The sequence below is a fragment of the Misgurnus anguillicaudatus genome, chromosome 21 (genome assembly GCF_027580225.2).
Source record: "Misgurnus anguillicaudatus chromosome 21, ASM2758022v2, whole genome shotgun sequence".
Classification (NCBI taxonomy): Eukaryota; Metazoa; Chordata; class Actinopteri; order Cypriniformes; family Cobitidae; genus Misgurnus; species Misgurnus anguillicaudatus.
This window is the reverse complement of record NC_073357.2, coordinates 7,422,501-7,445,065: the sequence shown is the minus strand read 5'-3', so window position 1 is coordinate 7,445,065 and position 22,565 is coordinate 7,422,501. Positions and strand designations below refer to the sequence as shown.

Below are 22,565 nucleotides of genomic sequence, written 5' to 3'. Positions count from 1 at the left end.
CTTAGCAGTGTTTTCCGGAAGTTACGTGTTGACCACGACAGCCGCTTGTTTATGTTCTTACTGCTGAAACTGTCTATAATATAATAATAAACATGTTTTGACAAAAAATTTAAAAACAGATTTTTGGAACCAAACTCCTTATATTTTAATGAAAAAAAGGGCATGTCCCTATAAATGGACTTTGATTTAGAACAGCTAAGGGGCGTTGATACCAAAAAAATAAATTTCTCTGGCCAAAAATACCAGTCTCACCCCTTGGCGTCAATATTTGACGACACTTGACCATGCGTCAATATGTTGACGCGGAGGGTATACCTTTCGCGTCATTTTTTGACGAGCTGAGGACTTCAATACTATTACGTCCGTTGCATTCTCTTTTCCTATTTTCTTACCATTTTCGCGTCGGTTTAGGGTTAGATTTACATAATGACATCCCTACCCAAACCTAACTCTAACCCCAACGCCAGGTGACAACTGTTTAATTTCGCGTACCTAACTCTAACCCCAATGCCAGGTGACAACTGTTTAATTTCGCGTACACTGTTTAATTTTGCGTAATCTAACCCTAAACCGACGCGAAAATGGTAAGAAAATAGGAAAAGAGAATGCAACGGACGTAATAGTATTGAAGTCCCCAGTTCGTCAAAAAATGACGCGAAAGGTATACCCTCCGCGTCAACATACTATTACGTCCGTTGCATTCTCTTCTCCTATTTTCTTACCATTTTCGCGTCGGTTTAGGGTTAGATTACGCAAAATTAAACAGTGTACGCGAAATTAAACAGTGTACGCGAAATTAAACAGTTGTCACCTGGCGTTGGGGTTAGAAACAGTTGTCACCTGGCGTTGGGGTTAGAGTTAGGTTTGGGTAGGGATGTCATTATGTAAATCTAACCCTAAACCGACGCGAAAATGGTAAGAAAATAGGAGAAGAGAATGCAACGGACGTAATAGTATTGAAGTCCCCAGTTCGTCAAAAAATGACGCGAAAGGTATACCCTCCGCGTCACATATTGGGGTGAGACTGTGTTAAAAATATGTTTAAAATGTATGCTAAATACATTTTGTAGAAAGTAAAGCTTAATTAAATATAATTTTGAAGCAGGAAGCAGGACATAAAGGCCTGAAGGCTACCTTATATACGCCCATAATGATGATTGACAGGCCTGAATGTTTATGGTCCTTCCGAACCTACGTTTAGAACTACATAAAAATATATTTTTCCTGGACAAAAGATTAAAGTGTGTAAAAAATATATTTTTGCAGTTGAAAATATATAAATTTTAACCTTTTCAAACCTGTTATCTTTACAGGTTGTAACATACAACGTTTCTCTTAATGCAAATATATATATATATATATATATATATATATATATATATATATATATATATATATATATATATATATATATATATATATATATATATATATTTCAAAAATATATTGGTAAAAAATACTAAATATTTTTCAGCACATATATTCTTTGGCCATTTTTTATTATATTTTATATTATGAAATATATTAAAATTTGTATTTGAAATGAAATTATGTTTTAAATAAACATAATAAAGCTGTTTTAAATCCAACATCCACCACAGATTCAAAACACTTATTGGTTAAAATAAATTGCCATTCCATGTTTTTGGCAAGGTTTAATAAAACAAACATATAGAGTAACACAATGACATTAATAAACACGTATCATTCTTCCACAAAGTAGTTCTTCAGAAACAATTCAGCAAAGTGGTTGCCAAGCAACGCAGTGGCGCAGTGATACTGATGAACGCGGCTCGATGACCGGAACTATATGCTTTATAAACAGAGGCACTTTTTGGTGTAGATCAGAAGGTGGCAGCAGTCAGTAAGATTAGAAGATCTTAAAGCCCTTGAGAAGCGTCAGTGTGGGGGCTCTGCGTTTACTTTGAGCTCTCGATGATTTGACCGTCACCAGCTTGGCCGTGGCCGGGGCGGGCAGCTCTTTATAACAGGCGGTGAGGGGAGGTGCGGAGGACAGGCTGATGGCGGCTTTATCTTCGCTGATGAAGAGCGGACGGATGCCCCTCTCCGTCTCCCGCCGTACCTCCCGTACGGCCTCGTGAAAGATGTGCTGAACTGACAGAAAATCCGAGCAGGCGGACACTTCATAGAAAAGACAACCGACACGCGACGCCAGGGACGCGCCGTCTGACTTGCTCACCTGTCTGAGAGAGATAGAAAACAATGTAGGCCTATTCAATACAAACACGTGAGGCACAGTGTCATTTACTGGACTATATCGGTTAAACCATGGTTTTACTACAGTTAAAACCAAAATACAATGGTTACTGTAGTAAAACCATGGTAACCACAAAATAACAAAAGCATAGTTAAACCATGGTTAGTGTAGTAAAACCGTAGGTTTGCTGATAGTAATCAATACACCAAAAAAAACATGGTTACTACACGTTTACCACAGTAAAACCGTGGTTAATTTTCGTAAGGGTTGCCAATTACAAGAAAAGTTTCATGTTGTCTTGAATCGTAAAAAAAAACCTTGCAATACAAATACAATAGATTGACACAGTGTTAATGAACTGTATTTCATAATAGAAATGTTTTCAAAATCAAATCATGTAGTCAAATGTTATCAAAATTGGAATGTGTGCCATTTCTTATTTAAATAAATCTGGATCAATGGACATTATTATTATCTAATTTCCCATAATTAAACTCTATTGACCCTTTAGATACCAAAAGGTTCAAAGGTACCAAAGATACCAAAAGGTCCGAAAAAACACAATAAGGCAACTTCGAAAGCACCAATAATAAGATTTCTTAGATGAGACACAAGCTTTTAACATTTCTTTTTTTAAACTCTCTGGATTGCAAGCTTGTTTACTTACATCACAAGTGTGTTAGTGTAAGCGAAATGTGACCCTGGACCACAAAAACCAGTCATAATAGTTAATTTTATTTATACGTTGTATGAAAGCTCAATAAATAAGCTTTCCATTGATGCATGGTTTGTTAGGATAGGACAATATTTGGCCGAGATAACCATTTGGAATCTGAGGGTGCAAAAAAATCTAAATGTTGAGAAAATCGCCTTTAAAGTTGTCCAAATGAAGTCCTTAGCCACACATATTACTAATGATACATTTTTGATATATTTAGGAAATATCTTAATGGAGCATGATCTTTACTTAAAAAGTCTTGTGAAATGTCCTCTTTAAAATGTAAAATAAATCTTTGGTGTCCCCAGAGTACATGTGAAGTTTTAGCTCAAAATACCCCAGGTGAAAAAGTAGTACACTTCCATAGTGTACTTAAAGTGCTTTATTTTCGCACACTAATTTTGTACTTAATATACAAAAAATTCACATTTAGTACATCTTAAGATCATCTAAGTGCACTGTGCTATTTTGAGACACCATAAATATAAAAATGTATTTAAAAATGTATTTAGGTACCACTTGTAGTAAACTTGAACCCATCTTTGTATGAAAGTTGAGTTCAAGTTTAATACAAGTGTTAACTATATACATTTTTTAATACAGAGATAGTATGTTAAAAGTGCATTTTAGTTCATATTCATGGTGTTTCAAAATAGCACAAATAAGTACACTTAGATAACCTTAGAACATCTTAAGAAGTACTAAAATAAAAAGCACTTTTAAGTACACTATGGAAGTGTACTACTTTTCCACATAGGACCCCACAGATAATTTATTATAACTTGTTAAAATTGCCACTGTAGGTGCAGGCAAAAAGCTTTTGGGTGTGTTCTTTTAAATGCAAATGAGCTGCTAATGCAAACACTGATAACCATAATGGTGGTTTGTTGAAATTAAAATTCCCCCTCTCTTTCTCTCTCTCTTTCTCTCTCTCTCTCTCTCTCTCTCTCTCTCTCTCTCTCTCTCTCTCTCTGCACTAAATGGCAGTCCCATGGACTTACGTGCAGGATCTTTATTATAAAATCCCCTTTTGACATCACAAGGGGAGCCATATTTTACTGACCTATTTTTTCACATGCTTGCAGAGAATGATTTGCCAAAACAAAGTTAGTGTTTTTTCTCACATTTGGTAGGTTAATAGAAGCACCGGGGACTAGAGGTCTTCTCGGGTCCAAAGAAATGTAGCCAACCCGAAATGACCCGAATCACTTTATACCCGAACCCGACGTGCATAAATATTTTTTTAAAAGAAAGACCCGACCCGAGACAAACCTGAGAAAAGTAGACCTGAGTCCGACCTGAAACAGTGGCGATTTTTTTTCTAACTGGACCCAAATGTAAACGGCACTGACGTGTGTGCAGTCTGCAGACCCACACGCAGCAGTCAGACAGAAAGACACTTCGGTGGTCTCGCAACCAATTTGGCAAGCTGCTCCATTTGTTTCACTTTGTTATCTGACAACGACACCAAGGTAACACCTAAAATGTACATTTAAAATTGACGACATGTCTGTCTCAATGAAAATTAACCTGCCACACAATGTCGCAAGCGCTCTTGGCAAACAGAGGAGAGGTTTGAAAAGGACATTGACGCACACACGCGAGAGAGTTTGTGTCTTCTCGGGTCCGTTCGGCAAAAACACATTCATTTAAAATAATCTGAGACCCGATGCCGCTATAATTGTACCTGACCCGTGTCCGAGGCACTTGTGAAACTTTTAGACCCGAACCCGATCGGGTCTCAAGTCGGACCTCGGGTTTTTGGATCTAAGTGGACCCGTGAAGACCTCTACCGGGGACACAATTATAGCACTTAAACATGAGATTTTCAGAAATTTTCAGATTTTCATGATATGTCCACTTTAAAATCCTAGTGATTTTTGGCATAAAAATCTATCATTTTGACCCACACAATGTACTGTTGCCTATTGTTACAAATATACATGTGCGACTTATGATTGGTTTTGTGGTCCACTCCAGGGTCACAAATGATTTTAAAAATGATCAACTAACATACATTTACTAACTATACAAACTCAGAAAAAGGATCCTAAATTGAATTAAACCCAAAGTATTTCTTTAAATAGAACCAAGGCTTGATATCAACACAGATTTGCTAGTAAAATACAACACTGAAAAAAATTGGTCAGTCATTGGGTCAGTAACCTTTTAAAAAGACTTAGCTGTACCTCTAAGGCAGGGATGTCAAACTGAAGGCCCGCGGGCCAAATCCAGCCCGCCCCCTTATTTTATCTGGCCCGCGAGAGCTTACAAATTATGTTAATTATGTGGCCCGAGAGAGCTTAAAAATTATTTTATTGTTATTATAAGTTTAATTTTTTGCAGGTTATTTCCTACATTGATTTTTTAGCAGATTTTTTCTTTTTGTAATGTAATTATAGTGATAATGTTGATGATTGCAGGAGAGAGAACGAGCAGTGCCCCGCACGCACGCACTACTAGAGTGGCCGTGTCTTAATGCGAAGGCTGCAGCCTCCGGAGGTCGCATTTCCAGGCTGCATACGTCATCACGACTGTCTTGTTTCAGAATATTAACAATTATAAAGTTAAATATTATTCTTAGTTTATAATAAATAGTTGCAATATGCGTATGACTTGCGAATGTAATGGTCAGTTAACTTAAATAAACCAGGCTTGGTAACGCTGCATATGCGACCTCCGCAGGCTGCAGACTTTGGATTTATAAACGGACAGTATCTGCTCGTTCTTTCTCTCCCTCTCTCGCACACGGTCACACGCATCCAGCGACGAAATGTTTTCCGTCTTGTTTACAAAAATGTTTTGCGATGTCCAGCTGGGATTAGTTTACAACACGTCTATTCCTGCTAAATACGCAAACTAATGACTCATCAGAACCGATTACTTTCAATAAACGATTGAAACTATTGATCTGTAAACTGAACTCATAAGACGTCAGTCAATCAGACACTCAAAGCCAGGTAAAAAAAATCTTGCAAAGAGGGAAAGAAAAGACAAGCGAGAGTATATGTTTCTAATAAATGCATATTGTGGTGGAGATTGTAAAACTCTTTATTAGTATCTTAAAATGCATTTCATTTTCTTACCTGCACAATGAAGGATAACAGAAAATTTTGAGTGGACTCACATACAACATGTGTTTTTGTTACCACAATTATTTTTAAACTAATCTGTAGAATAGTTGTACTCTATACACTTTGTCATTATTTGCCTGGGCTTCTACTTTTAAAGCTAGTTATTAACAAAGCCAATAGTAATCAAATGCAGAGAAAATCATGCAATGTACAGTAATAAAAGAGTTGATACATTCATACAGTCATTCAAATACAACCGGCCCTTTGAGAGCAACCGAATGCTGATGTGGCCCAGGATGAAATTGAGTTTGACACGGTACTAATATGAACTGTTTAGATGTAAAAGTGTACTTTCTAAAGAGGATTGCCTTTTAAAGGCTTTAAAGAATGCCCCCCCCCCCAAAAAAAAATGGGTATATGAGCAGTCAAAGCTTCTGTTAAAAGCATTGTTGGCAAAGCACACGTAAATCTGCGGATATGTAAATGATCGAGTCCAGCTGTTATATTGTCATTTTAAATGTGGTCCTTCATATACGGTACAATATCATACAGTGTGTTTGCACGATGAAAGTGAACTAAAAAGCAATAAACATTCACTGGAGTTATCAGATCTTTACATAAATGTTTTAAAATCATGAAAGGTTGAAAGCTAAATATTTAGCTAGTGTTGGGCATCATTGTTATAACTTAGCTTATTACAGTTCTCGTGTTAAACAAACAAGAGTAGAGTTTATGTAAATGCATCATTTCCTGCTATGCGTAGTTACTTCGTTACTGTTTTGATTTTTCACTAACACTCACTCAGACAGGAATGTTGGCAGTTTTACAGATTCATAATGTACTATAATAGGATGGATTTGATTTACCTGTATCTCTCCATGTCCAGTTTGTTGCCTATAAGAATGACAGGTGCCTCTGGCTGCAGGCCTTTTGTGTAAAGAGACACGGCCTCGATATACTGTTGACAGACCTCAAAACTGTTTCGATTGTCAATGCTGTAGACAATGAAGAAGGCATTGGCCCAAGCTAAATACCGCTCACAGTTGACTGGTCCATCCTGAAATGAATAAGACAGATGTTAAGTGCTTAGTTGCCTTTTTTTAAGTTTTCCATTTGACAGACACTTTTATCCAAAATGACAGCATACTGAAAGTATACGCTTTATTAGTATGGGTTCAATTGGTCATTATTTGATATGCGATATACATCCTCAATTTGAAAGTAAAACTTCAACTTCATCAAGGAAACAAATCTGGATAGAAACATCAAATGTGAGACTGGACCACAAAACTTCTTAAAGGCGCTCTAAGCGAATCTGTGCGACGTCACTTTTTGTTGATGTTTGAACTGTTTTCAAACAAACGGAGCGTAGCTAACTCCTCCCCCTCCCTCTCCCTTCCGTGCTGTCATGAACGCGCCCAACCCCCACCCCCAAATCCTTCTTGTCGCTTATTGGCTGGAACACTTTGTTATGTTTTGTGGTGCTAGGTTTGGCCACTGTGTTGTTATTGCCGTTTGTGGAGCCTGGGCTGTCTACAGAGAGCGGTCAGGTAGCAAGCAGATAGTGAGGAGATGTTTGCTGTATGTAGCAAAAAATGTTTTATGGTCTAAAATGCGTGAATTCGCTTAGAGCACCTTTAAAGGAATATTCCACTTTCATAAAAAATGCAGATAATTTAGTCACGCCCCATGTCATCCAAGATGTTTATATTTTTCTTTGTTTAGCCAAGTAGAAATTAAGTTTTTTGAGGAAAACATTCCAGGATTTTTCTCCATATAGTGGACTTTAGTGGACCTCAACAGCTTACAGTTTCAATGCAGCTTCAAAGGGTTTTAAACAATCCCAACCGAGGCATAAGGGTCTTATCTAGTGAAACAATCATCATTTTCGCCTAACTTCTTGTCTTGCATTAGCCGTGTGTGACGTGCCAGCGTGACCTTACGTATTAGGTAATCACGTCGAAAGGTTGTATTTGTGAAACGCACACTTAACGCACCATTGTAAGGGTGATTCTCACGAAACCATTGAAACACCATTTTAGCTTTAAAATGTGTAATATAGTAACATTAAAAAGCATCAGAATTAACACAATACTGTGTTCTACCTTGCACAATGTGTGATTTCAACATAAGAATTTATAATTGTAAATTTTATCTCATTTTCTGCTGAAATTCTCATTACCGCAATGTGTTCGGCTGTGTTTGAACATGCGTTATGTTGTAATTTAATCGAATTAACACAAAAATATTAAGAAAAAATAAATGGATGTTATGCTAGACTACTTAAGATGACAGAAAAAATATTTACTGAATATTCATGTATAATAATAATGAAGAAAAATTAGGAAAATGATGTGTCCATGCCTGATGTTCTCATCCTCCGCAACACTTTTTGAGAACAGTTTAAGCACACATACAGAATTTTAATAAAGTTTGATTTTGAGTGACCAAGCACATGGACCAGTTACTTCAAGATGGCTACCAGGTAAGATCATTTTTTTACAGTTAATTTGAAATATTGTCTTGTCAGAATGCTTACACGACATTTTGATTATCATTACCGCAACAGATGCTTATAAAATGTTAATTTAATTAATAGAAGCATAATACTTTGATTTTAAATGCATGTGCAGAATCTCCAAATTATGGTCTTTCAGGTTTGTCATGTCATTTTGAAAATATGTCAGTGTTGATGTTTTCTGACTGTTGTGGTAATGAGATTTTTTAGGACTAATTTTTTAAATTATGTTACAAAAAGTGTTAAATGATAAGTAAAAGTTTTTAAATTAATGTTCCCATTTACTCCAGACTTTGTTTTTCAATGTCTGGTGGGAAAAAAAGTAAATTTAAGCAATTTTTACATTTTCATGCTTGACATTTTTTAAACAAAGTTTTCATGAGAATCACCCGTAAACAATAAACTGACACAAAGATATTAATTCGTATCACATGTCAGAACGGTCCTCTTTTTCCACACTTGTAAACACTGAAGCAGTATTTTTGCATACGTCATGCATGACCTTTCGACGTGATTACGTGTTGCGTAGGGTCGCACTGGCGCGTCGCAAGGCTGGTGCAAGACGAGAAGTTGTAGGGTATTTTTTTGTCGAAGTTGACGGTCGTTTCGCTGGATGGGACCCTTGTGCCTCGGTTGGGGTCGTTTGGATCCCTTTGGAGCTGCATTGAACCTGTGGGCTGTTGAGGTTCACTGGGGTCCGCTGTATGGAGAGGAATCCTGGGATGTTTTTCTCATAAAACTTAATTTCTTCTCGGCTGAACAAAGAAAACATAAACATCTTGGATGACATGCAGGAGTGAGTAAATTATCAAGTTTTTTATGAAAGTGGAATATTCCTTTAAAGGTGCTCTAAGCGAATTCACGGGTTTTAGACCATAAAATTTTCTCAATATTTGGATTTTTTTGCACCCCCCGATTCCAGTATTTAAATAGTTTTATCTCAGCCAAATATTGTCCAAACAAAAGCTTATTTATTCTTAATAAAAAGGACCCTTATGACCTTGTGTGGTCTAGGGTCACAAATGTCAAATGGAGTTCATTACCTGATCAGCAGTGTCCATCACTTTGACTAAAACCAGCTGTTGGTCGACCATTTCTTCAGAAGAATATGTATCTTCTGAAAACACAACGTAAAAAGCTTGGACTGAGAAACACATCAGACCACACACAAAGTCTTATTAGCTTTCTTGTAGAGTCTTAAAACTAAAGATGCTTTACGATGCCATAGAAAAACTTTAGCTGAAGGTTTCTTCTATGACATCGCTTTGAAGAATCGTTCAAGCACCTTTATTTTTAAAGGATAAGTCCATTTTCTTAAAAAAAATCCAGATAATTTACTCACCACCATGTCATCTAAAATGTTGATGTCTTTCTTTGTTAAGTCGAGAAGAAATTATGTTTTTTGAGGAAAACATTCCAGGATTTTTCTAATTTTAATGGACCCCAACACTTAACAGTTTTAATGCAGCTTAAAATTGCAGTTTCAAAGGACTCTAAACTTCTTGTCTAGCGAAACAATTGTCAATTTTTGTCAAGATAAATTAAAAATATGCACTTTTAAACCACAAGTTCTCGTCATCCTGTGATGCGCCAGCGCGACCTCACGCAATACGTCATCACGTCAAGAGGTCACGGATGACGTATGCAAAACTCCGCCCCAGTGTTTACAAGTGTGGAGAAAGAGGACCATTCCAACGTTGTTGACTGTCGAATGATACTAATTAATGTCTGTTTCTCAGTTTATTGTTTAAAATGGTCCGCAAATGTGCGTTTCATATATGTAACAAGTGACCTTTTGACGTCATTACGCAATTACGTGAGGTCGCTCTGGCGCGTCACAGGACCGGAGATAGACCAGAAGTTGTGTTTTAAAAGTGCATATTTTTTATTTTTCTTGCCAAAAATGACAATCGTTTCACTAGACAAGAAGTTTAGAGTCCTTTGAAACTGCAATTTTAAACTGCATTAAAAGTGTTGGGGTCCATTAAAGTCCATTAAAATTAGAAAAATCCTGGAATGTTTTCCTCAAAAAACATAATTTCTTCTCAACTGAACAAAGAAAGACATCAACGTTTTGGATGACATGGTGGTGAGTTAAATTATTTGGATTTTTTTAAAGAAAATAGACTAATCCTTCACCATGAAATATGTTTGTTAAAATAGCAAATGCTGAGAAACTCACCAAGATTTGGGTCATATTCACTGATGAATCTCTTTGTGAGGAATTTCACCGTGAGAGCTGTGGGGAAAGAAAAACTTCCTTTAAATCCAGATTCAGGACCAGGATCCAGGAAATCTTTGCTTTTCCTCTAAAAATAATCTCATTGTGTAAATGCTTCACTTTCCTCTAAAAGTGTCAATATGTTGCATAAAATCGTACCTGACTTTCCAGTTCCCATAGCTCCCAAAATCACGATGTTACATTCTGAAGGCTCATGCTCAGGGACCGTTACAATGTTACAAGTCCTCGCTTTCCCAAACATTAGAGACATTTTGAAGCATGAAAGATCAAAAGATTGAGATGTATGAAGAAGCCGTTCTGAATCGTACAGTCCATCAGAGTCCTCGTGCGCTTTGATCTTCACTTCATACCTGGTTGATGTCTGATCTCTCACCAGAGCTCGGTGTAAAACAGCCGGATATACTGCAATATGAAAGACATTACCAAAATCACAGCCGATTCAGATGCACTTTAAAAACTTAAAAATGTTGTCTTCTCTATGAAGTTATATTCCTCAGACATTAGTAGGGGTGTACAGCTGGAGATGATGTTGTGAGAGGGGGGCTGAATGCTGAGATGTTGGGATAGTTTTGGTTTGGTGGGCTGGAGCACACGATGGACCATCTAAGCACCGCCTCCCATGAACAGAAATAACCCTCGATGCTTCAAAGGCTACTGCAATGTATGTTGCTTTCACTGTACAAAAGAGTTAAATGTATTAGTTGTAGTTGGCATTAAACAATTCATCCATAATTTAACTAACCTACTGTAAGCATCACCACATAACTTATACAGTAGTGGTCAAAAATTATGTCCAGGAGGAAATTTATGTGATATTTGCTTTTAATGCACCCTCAGGTTTAAATATAGCTGTATGGTACAAGATGGACAAAACACTGAACATTTAAGGTATTCATTGGACAAAATTATTTGGCAAACCACAGCATACCCAAGTTTTGAAATACATCCCCAAGGGTGTCAAAAAGGCACATTAGGAACTTGACATTAGGAACAGTATGTTCTTTATTATATAAAGATAAGCAACTTTTAAATCTTTTCAATGAAGTTCAAGTCTCAATTTAAACAGCCTTGTGGAAAAGTTTGGAATGTTGACCCACATCAAAAAATAACCCTTACAAGCATACCATTGTTACAATTCTGGGTACTTCACCTGTTCACCAAAGGGAAAAGATAAAATTTTCGGCCTTCTTTCAATGCCTGCCAAGAACAAAGGATAATAAATAACCAGGAGGACGGCTGCCCTCTAGGATGATGGCTATCTGCCATCGGTCTTCTCACGGCCCGTGATAGGTCTCCCCGATACGCCAAAGCTTTTCACTTCTATGTATAGCCCCTTCTATTCTTACAGTTGTTAGGAGTAATACAAACTGTGGACTGATACAAACATTCAGTCAAGTACATCTGACATGAAGAGACATCACGGATAACCATCGGTGCTGTGAATCTCATCCAAAACATGTTTGATTATGCAAACGTGGACATTTCTCTGGAATTCTGCTCAACTTGATGGAGTCGAACAGCTGTGCTGACTTAGAGGTCAACACGGGGAAGGCGATTTGCCAGCCGACGAGTTTCGTGAAAGTAAGATTCGGTGAAAGTGTTTTCATGGTGGACAAAGGCCTCCTGGAGCAGCACTGCGAATACTTTCGAGCTCTTTTCCGTTCTGGGATGAAGGAATGTCTGCAAGATGAAATTTGTCTTAAGGCACCCAGTGCCTGTGGTTTCCTGGTCACCCTCCAGGTGTTACATGGAGAAAGACCCATCCTGAACAGAGACGAAATTGTCGAAGCCATCCAATGTGCTGCTTTTCTTCAGGTCGAAACTCTAACTGAACATCTCATAAACATTGTCAATTCCGACAACTGCCTTCTTATGTATCACACGTCAGCTATTTTCGGGTTATTGAAGCTTTTTGAAAGCACTGCTCTGTTTATCCGAGATATGTATGAAGACCTCAAAGAAGATGTGAAGTGCTTGCCAGAGGATTTGATTGAACACGTCGAGGCTCTCATTCCCAGTACATACGTGACCGTCGGTACGCACTCCCCGACCATCAAACTGCTGCAGGACTTCATGAGGACGGTTTGTTACCTGGATGAAGATGAGAATGATTGGAAGGTTCTTACCCATTTGCCCCTCAATGCCAGCACCACCATGGCAGGTGTTGCAGTCCTAGACAATAAGATCTACATTGTTGGAGGGGTCTATGATGTCTCCAACAAAGTTGTGGACTCGGGGTTCTGCTATGATGCGTTCACAGACACTTGGAGCACATTCTCTAGCCCACAACAACTTCGCTACAACTGTACCTTGGTCGGCCACGATGGCAACCTCTATGTCATTGGTGGAGAATACGACAAGACCATAATGTCCTCTGTGGAAAAGTACAAAGTCTCCACGGACACTTGGACCTTTGCCGCTCATCTACCGAGACCAGCAGCCGCTGTCACTTGCACCAAAACTATGAGCAGACTCTTCATCTGCCTCTGGAGACCCAAGGATGCTACTGAGATTTACGAGTATGTCGGGAACAAAGACAAGTGGGAGTTAACCACGACACTTGTTAGGCATCAAAGTTATGGCCATTGGATGGTGGCCCACAGAGACAATTTGTATGTTATGAGAAACGGACCATCTGATGATTTCTTGAGATGCATGATAGACTGTTACAACCTGACCACAGGTCAGTGGACGGCCATGCCCGGGCAGTATGAGAACAGTAAAGGTGCCTTGTTTACAGCAGTAGTGCGAGGTGACTCTGTTTTTACGGTGAACCGCAGAGCGACTGTGGAGTATGCCATTGAGGACAAATGGAGGACAAAAAAAGAATTGACAGGGTTTCCGAGAATTGGCACCAGGTGGACTTTCCTCTTGAGACTGCCAAAGAAAAGCAGAGAATCTTTGGAAAAGAAAAATAGTGGACCAGAGATCTACAGCCTCCCTTCAAACTCTCTACAATGTCAAGACTGATTGGCGATACGTGTTTTTTTATAGCTCTGTATCAACAAATTCCTAGAATTCTATCTGATCTGACATGAGTCAAATGCTTATTATTGTCGAGATTAAGTTAACAGTAAAATGGGACAGGGAATGTGGAAATTGGAACGTGAAAATGATGGAAAGTGATGTGACTGGTTTTAGACTTGTCATTTTGATTGATGGGCTATATAAACACACGCCCGCCAAACATTTATAAATAATTGCATTCAAATCTGTCATCTTACTTCACACTAAAAGCATGCTGGGTCGTTTCAATCCATGGTTGGGTAAATTTAACTCGACTGTTGGGTTGGCCATGTTTTATTATTCCTTCATACCACAAGGCTGTTGAAGGCTTCATTCTGATATGCTGATGAACGTTCTAGGGGGGTGCATTATTTTCAAGTAAACACCATGGGAGTCAGAACCATTATATGTGGGCGGGACAAGACCGCCACACCAGTTTTTAAAACCAATGATATTGGACCCATTCATGTTTTCTCTTTAATTTAGCACATATGTCTGTTCACTTGTCAGAGCGCCGTCAGTCAAATCTGTTTCCACTAGAGGAATGCCCTAATAAATTAAACCTCATTCTGTGTTTCAGCAACAGCCTTGACTTACACACTGCTGCTTCCTCAAATCCATTTCTCTTGGCTCATTCAGAGTCCATATAATTTGTGTTTTTACTACTTTTGCATTCGACAATCCTGTAACACAACAACAATATCAGCAAAGCTTTAGCCAATAAGAGCAATTGTTTAATAAAAAGGCACCAGGGGTGGCACAGTGGCTCAGTGGGTAGAACTGTTGCATCACAGCAAGAAGGTCCCGATTCGAGTCCCCGGCTAGGTCAGGTGGCCTTTCTGTATGAAGTAAGGGTGTCACAATTTTAATTTTAAATCGAAATTGGTCGAAATTAGTCACAACCTCGAACTTCGAATTAAAAAATGGAATCGTTGATGCTGCCACGCCCCCATCATGTCACATCTGGTCAGCTTGCCAAGCGGAAAAAAAATACACGTGTTGAGTGCTGGGAGTCAACCTCCTCTAACTTAGCTAGCTACAGCTAGTTAAAAGATAGCATGGCAGATGCAGGAGACACCAAGCGAGCTGCTCTTTACCTTGGAAACAAAAAACAGCAAGCACCTCCCGCCTTCAGCTGAACTAAATCAGAGCGCCGTCTGTGACGGACCGGTCGTTTCTCTGAACTGAGATCTGTTTAAGTTTCACAACAACTTATTTCAGTTGCTTAAGAGTTATGAAAACAACATTTAAACATGACTTATGGGGGTATAGTCTCACAATCTCGTCTGACGGTAATAAAAGCGCGTTTTTAAGGTGCAAAGTACTGACAGGAATGTTTATCTGACAGGACGTTTCGTTTTATCAGGTATGTGCATGTACCATATTTTTTCACTGGCAGCACAACTAACATGGCAGGGCATCCTCCGGGTTCAAGGTCAGATATTATATTTCATAAAAGTCTAGTCTAAAAATGACATAGCAACCTGTTCTTTAAAAAACCCCCAGTAACAATTCGAATTGTGACCTTATAATCGAAAATGTAATTGAATTGAGGATTTGGAGAATCGTGACACCCCTAGTATGGAGTTTACTCTGGTACTCCGGTTTCCTCCCACACGCCAAAGCATTCAAGTTAGGCAAATTGGAGATGTGACATTGTCCCTCCCCCAACCTGTGTCTGGATTAACTTGAATTAACCAGTTTTCGCAATGAATATAGCCATAGATGCTGGAATGGTGTAAAAAAATAAAGAAAGAAAATGGCATTCAGTAAAAGATTTGGACCCATACACACATTTTGCTTCCGACGCCCATGATGAACACACCTGTGATGACCAAATCTGTCGACCAAATTACAGTTCCATATCAGTACACCAAGTTTAATATAAAAAAACAGATTTATTTAAAGTCCTTATGAAATTTAAATTAAAAACTTTTTAGGAAATATTTTTATAATTGACTTTTCTGTAACCTTTATACATTTTTAATTAATCATTTTTAAACAAAAAACCCTACACCCCCCCAAAACAACCTCTCTACTTCCTGTCATGAGGAATGGCAATAATTAACAATTAGCAACATGTCCCAACTTACAATGATCCAATCAATGCCGTTGGACGAAATCAAGTCCTAACTTTTTTCTCATTTCAGAAGCCATTTCACTTGGATTTATGTCATGATAGTGAAAATAAGATAATCCCTACTTCCATTTCAAGAGGAGTTTAATTTCAACAAATATACACGTGGAAGCGAAAGTATTGAAATGGATAAATAAAATAATTAAAAATAAAATTAATACAGTAATAAACACTTTGATTTCCTGCTTGTTCAGTTTTGCTTTCACTTCATTTATGATATTATAAAACTATAACAATTTGATACTTAAGTACTAAAGAAAATTAATAGGCAAACTTGTTCACAATATTCTCATTACTGCAAGTGTATGTTCTCTATGTGTAAGAAAGTAGCATTTAAGGACAAAAAGCTGTTAAATGTCTTACCTTAACAATGTTTTATGGTGTGGTAAACGAGGTATACGCATAATAATTGGCTCTGATCTGTTGAATTATTCGAAAATAATCCACACCCACAATGTAACTTGTTCACATTGTTTTCATTACTTGCATGACCACTTCGGATGTGCATTATTTTCAAATATTTCAATGGCCCGTTGTTAATTATTCTTTATATGGATCTATATTGTTGAAATAAGACAATTAAAGTCTAAATCCTACATCCATACACTCTAAAAAATGCTGGGTTATTTTTAACCCAGCATTGGGTCAAAATGGGTTGAGCCAAGCCTTTGGGTTAAATTAATCCAGAAACTTATATTTGACCCAACAATGCGTTACAACACAGCATTCTGGGTTGAAACAACTCAGCATGGGTTCAATTACAACCCAACCGGTTGGTTTTGTCACTTTTTGACCCAACACTGGGTTGAAAATAACTGTCCTTTAGATCATGTACAGTATGTACTGTGCACAATGCATCAGTTAGTAATAACTTTAAATTATTATACTTGAATCTAAGAAACAGGATGTTCAAGTCTCTTCGAAATATGATCTAAGTGCAACGGTATTTATAAGAAAGCTACTGTAGTTTTGATGAACAACACTGAAGGCATCCATTCAAAGACTTGCAGGCTCTGTTATTGTTAAGAGCTGTATTATATAAAATGGATAGTAATTGAAAATACAGTATATCACCATGGCTACCACAACGTCAAACTATGGAAACGTTTCCTGTTTATACTGTATATCAAACAAGCCGCTGATCCCAGGAGCATCCATACCAGAGGAGTGCGGGTCAGTCAAGGGCAGTTAGTTAAAGTGAGATGGGAATGTTAAAGTTTGGCTGGAAGGCATAAAAGAATAAATATTATCACAAATGATATTTCTTTATACAATTCATCATGACCTCATGAATTGGTTGAGTCTAACCGACTGGAAACATTTTTGACGGTTACATTCAGACCCTCCGGAGAATTATATCCAAACATTCCTGAATGCTTCGGTCACTACTGCAGTGGGTTCATTCATTACATCGAGATACCGATAACTAAACAGCTTACCAAAAAAGAAAACACGGAGTCCAAGCGTTTGGCAGTTTAATAAAAGAACACATAGATGTTGCCAGGTCTGTGTTATTCACTCATCTGCCCATGTCATCAGCTTTATTTTTTAAAGATATGACTGTAGTGTACATCCTTTTAAACAAAAGGGCTCTTCAACTCTTTATAAATATAATTATGTAGGCAAATGTTACTTGCAGTAAACACACTTAATGCATCATATAGACTGTTTCAGCAGTAACAACATAAACAAGCGGCTGTTGTGGTCCGCACATAACTTACGGTAAACTCTGCTAAGAATAAATAACAACAAAGTTCTTTAAACGTAGTTGATTTATATAACAATCTAAAAACAACACATAGATTACATAGGAAAACAAAACATTTGTTATTTTCGACGAGGCATTTGTTCAAGAGATCAGTTTAGCAATTAGTCAGACCATTAAAAAAACGAAACCGGAAGTAAAGTTCGGATCCAGACGTGTATCACGTGCGTCCGATGAAACCGTCTATACACAACACATTTAACAAATATATAAGGATATAAGCACAGACCAAAATATGACAAATGACACTTTTTAACTTTGGGTTTTCAGCATTTTATAAATTAAAGCATTATATACAGTAGAAAACTGAAAACATTAATATGATGCCACAGGCTCTATTTGTAAATGCAATTGTCTTATAAACTGTATTTTATATTATACACTTCCTTAAAACGCCTATGATTGCTTAAATTTGTTTATGTGATGAACAATTCTAAGGCAAATATTATAATATGATGCATGAATGATAACAAATAACATAGTAATAATAATGAACATATTCTATTCATGTAACATAATAAATTCCCATGGTTTACATGTCTGTAAATAAAGCAGCAAATGAAAAGTTTTATTGCTACTGCAAAGACAAAGGAAACGTAATAATATTGTCATTTTTACTCATTCACCAAATCTTTTTTTTTTCTTCTATAAATATATAAACATACAAATATATCAAATGAAAGTACAGACCTTCTGCTTTCAAACAAACAAATATAACTGGAAAAAAGTTTCATCCTATCTTCTTTGTTCTCTTTTTATAACCTCTTAAATATGGGTAGGTTTCTTCAAAAATACCAAACTTTGAGCAAAAAGCTAAAAAAAATTTTTTTAAAGGAATTTTGTTAGAGTTCGGATTCAGAACAATTATCAAAACATACACAGAGTTTTAAATGTTGAATAATTTGTTTTTGCTTCGGTTTTATAAATTGGGTCATCCAGTGGATAATAGCGGAAATACAGATTACCTTAAAAAATTGCCAGGAAAGTGCATTGGCAGAAACATTTTTTTTCTTAATTGACGAGATAACTCATCAATGTCGGGAAAAGAGTTAAAAATGAACTGCAGCGTTCTCTATACACAATGAAACTTTGCTTCTCTTCCAGCCTACTGCACAACAAATGCAAAAACGCCTTTTTTTATGAGTTACTGCCAAAATCAGTATTATATCAGGTCAGTATTCAAAAGTAAATTCTTAATTTTACGCAAAATCCAATATCTGGCGTGTTATTCTGTCATCTTTTCTCCCTTTTTTCCCAAAACGCAATAAACGCCACTCCTCCTTTTCTACAGAATGCAATAAATCCGCTCCACAAACAGCGCACCATTCCACGCATTGTAAACAACAATGGTAGTGCATTAAATACACACTGAATCCTAGTTTTCCTCATCTTGTACTTCGTGATCAACAAACAAATAAACAAACAAATTCTTTGATGGCATTGCTAAACCTGTGGTGTTTTTCTGTGACGGGAAAGAAATGTAAGCCATCAACATCTAATAATTACATGAGAGGCACTCGGGAGACGAAAAAATGCTGGTTGCTTGTTCTCCCGACAGCATCAAGCTTCTGTCATGTTAACACATCGACCCCAGCGAATCTTATATAAAACTTTCCATTATTTTATGCAAAGCCAACGAAAATCCAGCAGGACTAAAACATTTTACAGCCGATCGCTGTCTCGCTGTCAAAAAAATTCAGCGACGACAAAGTAAGTGTTTTGATTAATGACATTAATGTTTATATTTTTAATTAGTGTATACCACTAGTCAACTAATGAATATAACATGGCAAAGATGAATGCACATTTATATATTGATTCAATAGATTTATTGCATTTTGTGGCAAAAATAATCAGTTTATATAATAAATCTTTGAAAATCAAATTATGGGTTTTAATTTTTACTGTTATTATAAAGTAAAGATGCTATGTGAAAGTTTTCATCTTGTCACTTTCTTGGTATAGAAAACACGTTTTTACCGAAATTAGTCAAAATGGATTTATTGCGTTTTGGAACTTAACTCTTCAAATATACCCATTTTAGTATATAAAAAATATAAACCACAACTATTTGACTGCTATGAATATCATCATAGCAGTTAATTCATGTCAAAGGTGATTGGTCAGGCCACGCGGGTCATAAGCTCCTCTAGGGCTCGTTCTCTATGGTTCTCATGCACTAACAGGACCTCTTTAATGGTGTTCTGCTGGAAACCCATTTCATTAAACTGTGCAAGAAGATGAAGGAACTCCTCGGCCTAAAAAAAAAAAAGAAATTAAAAGAAAGGGACGTTTCACATAACTTTTTCAACACGTAAAATAAATCTTTGGTGTCCCCAGAGTACATATGTGAAGTTTTACCTCAAAAAAACATATAGATAATTTATTATAATATGTTAAAAATGCCACTTTGTTGGTGTGAGCAAAAATGTGCCGTTCAGGTCTGGGTTTCCCTACTGAAGGGCTGGGAACCATGGCTGCTTTAAATGGCCAAGGACTGTCCAAGAGGCCACATGACTGACACATAAAGCAACCAATCACGTTTCGCTTTGTGCAACATGTTGTTTAGGAGCGTGTTATGAGACTGTTTAAAATTGCTACACAAGTCTCCTGGGAAATCCTGTCTAATTCAACCAATCATAGGACAACTTTGAATCTGTTTGCATCAGATGTTCCGCCAACGGACTGTGGGCGTTTTGTCTGAGGCTAAGAATAGGGTTTCCCAAACTAGTGGTTCATGAGGGAATTGCAGGGGGTTCGTGAGTTGATAAAAACAATTAATCAATTACAATTAAGTAATACAATGTAAATACTTTTTTAAAAATAAGAAAATCTAAATAAAACACTTACTACACAATATATACAGCATGGAAAATAAGTATTTGACACATCAGCATTTTTTTCAGTAAGTTGATTTCTATGTGGGCTAATGACACAAAATTTTCACCAGATGTAGCCATCAAGCCAAATTGAATTCATACAAAGAAATCAGAGCATTTAAGTATAAAAGTTGAGTCATAATAAATAAAATGAAATGACACAGGGAATAAGTATTGAACACACTTTATTTAATACTTTGTAGAAAAGTCTTTGTTGGTAATTATAGCTTCTAGACGCCTCTTGTATGGAGAGACCAGTCAGCTGCATTGCTCAGGAGTGATTCTGGCCCATTCTTTCACACAAATGGTCTTTAAATCTTAAAGGTTCCTTGGGCCTCTTTATTTTTACTTTGATCTTCAGTGTTCTCCATAGATTTTATATGGGATTTAGGTCAGATGATTGATTTAGCACTTCATTGTTTCCTTGGCCTTGTGTTTGGGATCATTGTCTTGCTGAAATGTCCACCCTCTTTTCATTTTCAGCTTTCTGGTAGATGGCAGCAGATTTTTATCCAGAATATCATCCTGCCGTCACTAATAGGCAGTCTGCCAGTACCCCTTGCTGAAAAGCAGCCCCAAACCATGATGCTTCCACCCATAAACTTAACTGTTGGTATGGTGTTCTTGGGATGGTGGGCAGTGCCATTTCTTCTCCAAACATGGTGTGTAGAATGAGTGCCAAAAAGTTCAATTTTGCTTTCATCTGATCATACTATAGTCTCCCAATAATCCACAGTCTTCTTCAAATGCTCTTTCGCAAACTTTAACCGAGCCTCAACATGATTTTTGTTCAGCAATGGAGTCTTGCATGGTAAGCGTGCATGGATGCCATGGCGGTTCAGTGCATTGCTTAGTTTTCTTTAAAACAACAGTACCTGCTGATGCAAGGTCTTCCTGAAGTTCTGCCCGAGTGGTTCTTGGCTCTCCTGATTATTCTTTGGACTCCTCGGACAGGGATCTTACATGGAGCACCTGATCGTGGCCGGTTTATAGTGGAGTGATGCTCTTTTCCATTTCTGGATAATGGCCCCCACAGTGCTCACAGGAATATTCAGCATTCTGGAAATGCGCCTATAACCATTCCCAAAATGCTTTTCAACAATAAGATTACGAAGATCTTAAGAGAGTGCTTTGCTTTTACCCATCATGAAGTCTTTCTTGTGTGCCTCCTGGGTAATGCGAATCCTTTATAGGCCATCAATTAGGACTAAAGCAGCTGATATCAATTAGTACTGATAGGGGGCAGGGTTTCTCTCTCAATACTGACAGATTTCAGGTGATCTCCTGGCTTTCTATGCCATTTTGCACCTTGTTCTCTTCATGTGTTCAATACTTATTCCCTGTGTCATTTCACTTTATTTATTATGAGTAAACTTGTATATATAAATGTTCTGATTTCTTTGTATGAATTCAATATGTGGCTTGATGGCTACTTCTGGTGAAAATTTTGTGTCAATAGCCCACTTAGAAATCCCCTTACTGATAAAAATGCTGATGTGTCAAAAACGTATTTTCCCCGCTGTGTGTGTGTATATATATATATATATATATATATATATATACATATATATATATATATATATATATACATATATATATACATATATATATATATATATATACATATATATATATATATATATATATATATACATATATATATACATATATATATATATATATATATACATATATATATATATATATATATATATATATATATATATATATATATACATATATATACATATATATACATACATATATATACATATATATACATATATATATATATATATATATATATATATATATATATATATATATATATATATATATATACATATATATATATTAGGGCTGTCAATAGATTAAAAAAATTAATCTAGATTAATCGCATGATTTCATGAGTTAACTGCGATTAATCGCAAATTAATCGCACATTTTTATCCATTCTAAATTTACCCTAATTTAACACTTTTCAGGTTTTTAATATTCTAATCATATA

The 22,565-nt window shown here is 36.7% G+C and overlaps 3 protein-coding genes across 4 annotated transcripts in view; 1 reads left to right on the top strand and 2 right to left on the bottom strand.

Annotated features, from left to right (window-relative positions):
• Window positions 1–1,640: 1,640 nt before the first annotated feature.
• On the bottom strand, window positions 1,641–11,465 carry rasl12 (RAS-like, family 12). Its single transcript, XM_055184069.2, has 5 exons — window positions 10,909–11,465; window positions 10,711–10,767; window positions 9,572–9,645; window positions 6,877–7,067; window positions 1,641–2,204 (listed from the first exon to the last, which is right to left on the bottom strand). The coding sequence occupies exons 1-5, from the start codon at window positions 11,018–11,020 to the stop codon at window positions 1,871–1,873; spliced, it is 768 nt and encodes a 255-aa protein (XP_055040044.2). The 5' UTR covers window positions 11,021–11,465; the 3' UTR covers window positions 1,641–1,870.
• Window positions 11,466–12,123: 658 nt separating this feature from the next.
• kbtbd13a (kelch repeat and BTB domain containing 13a) lies at window positions 12,124–14,117 on the top strand. The gene has a single exon (XM_055183674.2). The coding sequence runs from the start codon at window positions 12,277–12,279 to the stop codon at window positions 13,738–13,740; it is 1,464 nt and encodes a 487-aa protein (XP_055039649.2). The 5' UTR covers window positions 12,124–12,276; the 3' UTR covers window positions 13,741–14,117.
• A 3,254-nt stretch (window positions 14,118–17,371) lies between these two features.
• The window catches only part of ubap1lb (ubiquitin associated protein 1-like b), a 26,362-nt gene continuing 21,168 nt past the window's right edge, over window positions 17,372–22,565 (bottom strand). For both annotated transcript variants that reach the window (XM_055183852.2, XM_073858966.1), the window contains exon 6: window positions 17,372–19,936. In XM_055183852.2, coding sequence (XP_055039827.2) covers window positions 19,802–19,936 — 135 coding nt within the window. In that variant the 3' untranslated portion in view covers window positions 17,372–19,801. The remainder of the gene's footprint in view (window positions 19,937–22,565) is intronic.

Excerpts from the sequence above, each read along its gene's own strand:
- kbtbd13a (XM_055183674.2), top strand. The coding sequence starts at position 12,277 with ATGGAGTCGAACAGCTGTGCTGACTTAGAGGTCAACACGGGGAAGGCG.
- rasl12 (XM_055184069.2), bottom strand. The coding sequence starts at position 11,020 with ATGTCTCTAATGTTTGGGAAAGCGAGGACTTGTAACATTGTAACGGTC. Across the intron at positions 10,768-10,908 it reads TATGGGAACTGGAAAGTCAG|CTCTCACGGTGAAATTCCTC; the intron begins GTACGATTTTAT and ends CTTTCCCCACAG. Across the intron at positions 7,068-9,571 it reads TGATGGACACTGCTGATCAG|GATGGACCAGTCAACTGTGA; the intron begins GTAATGAACTCC and ends TATTCATTTCAG.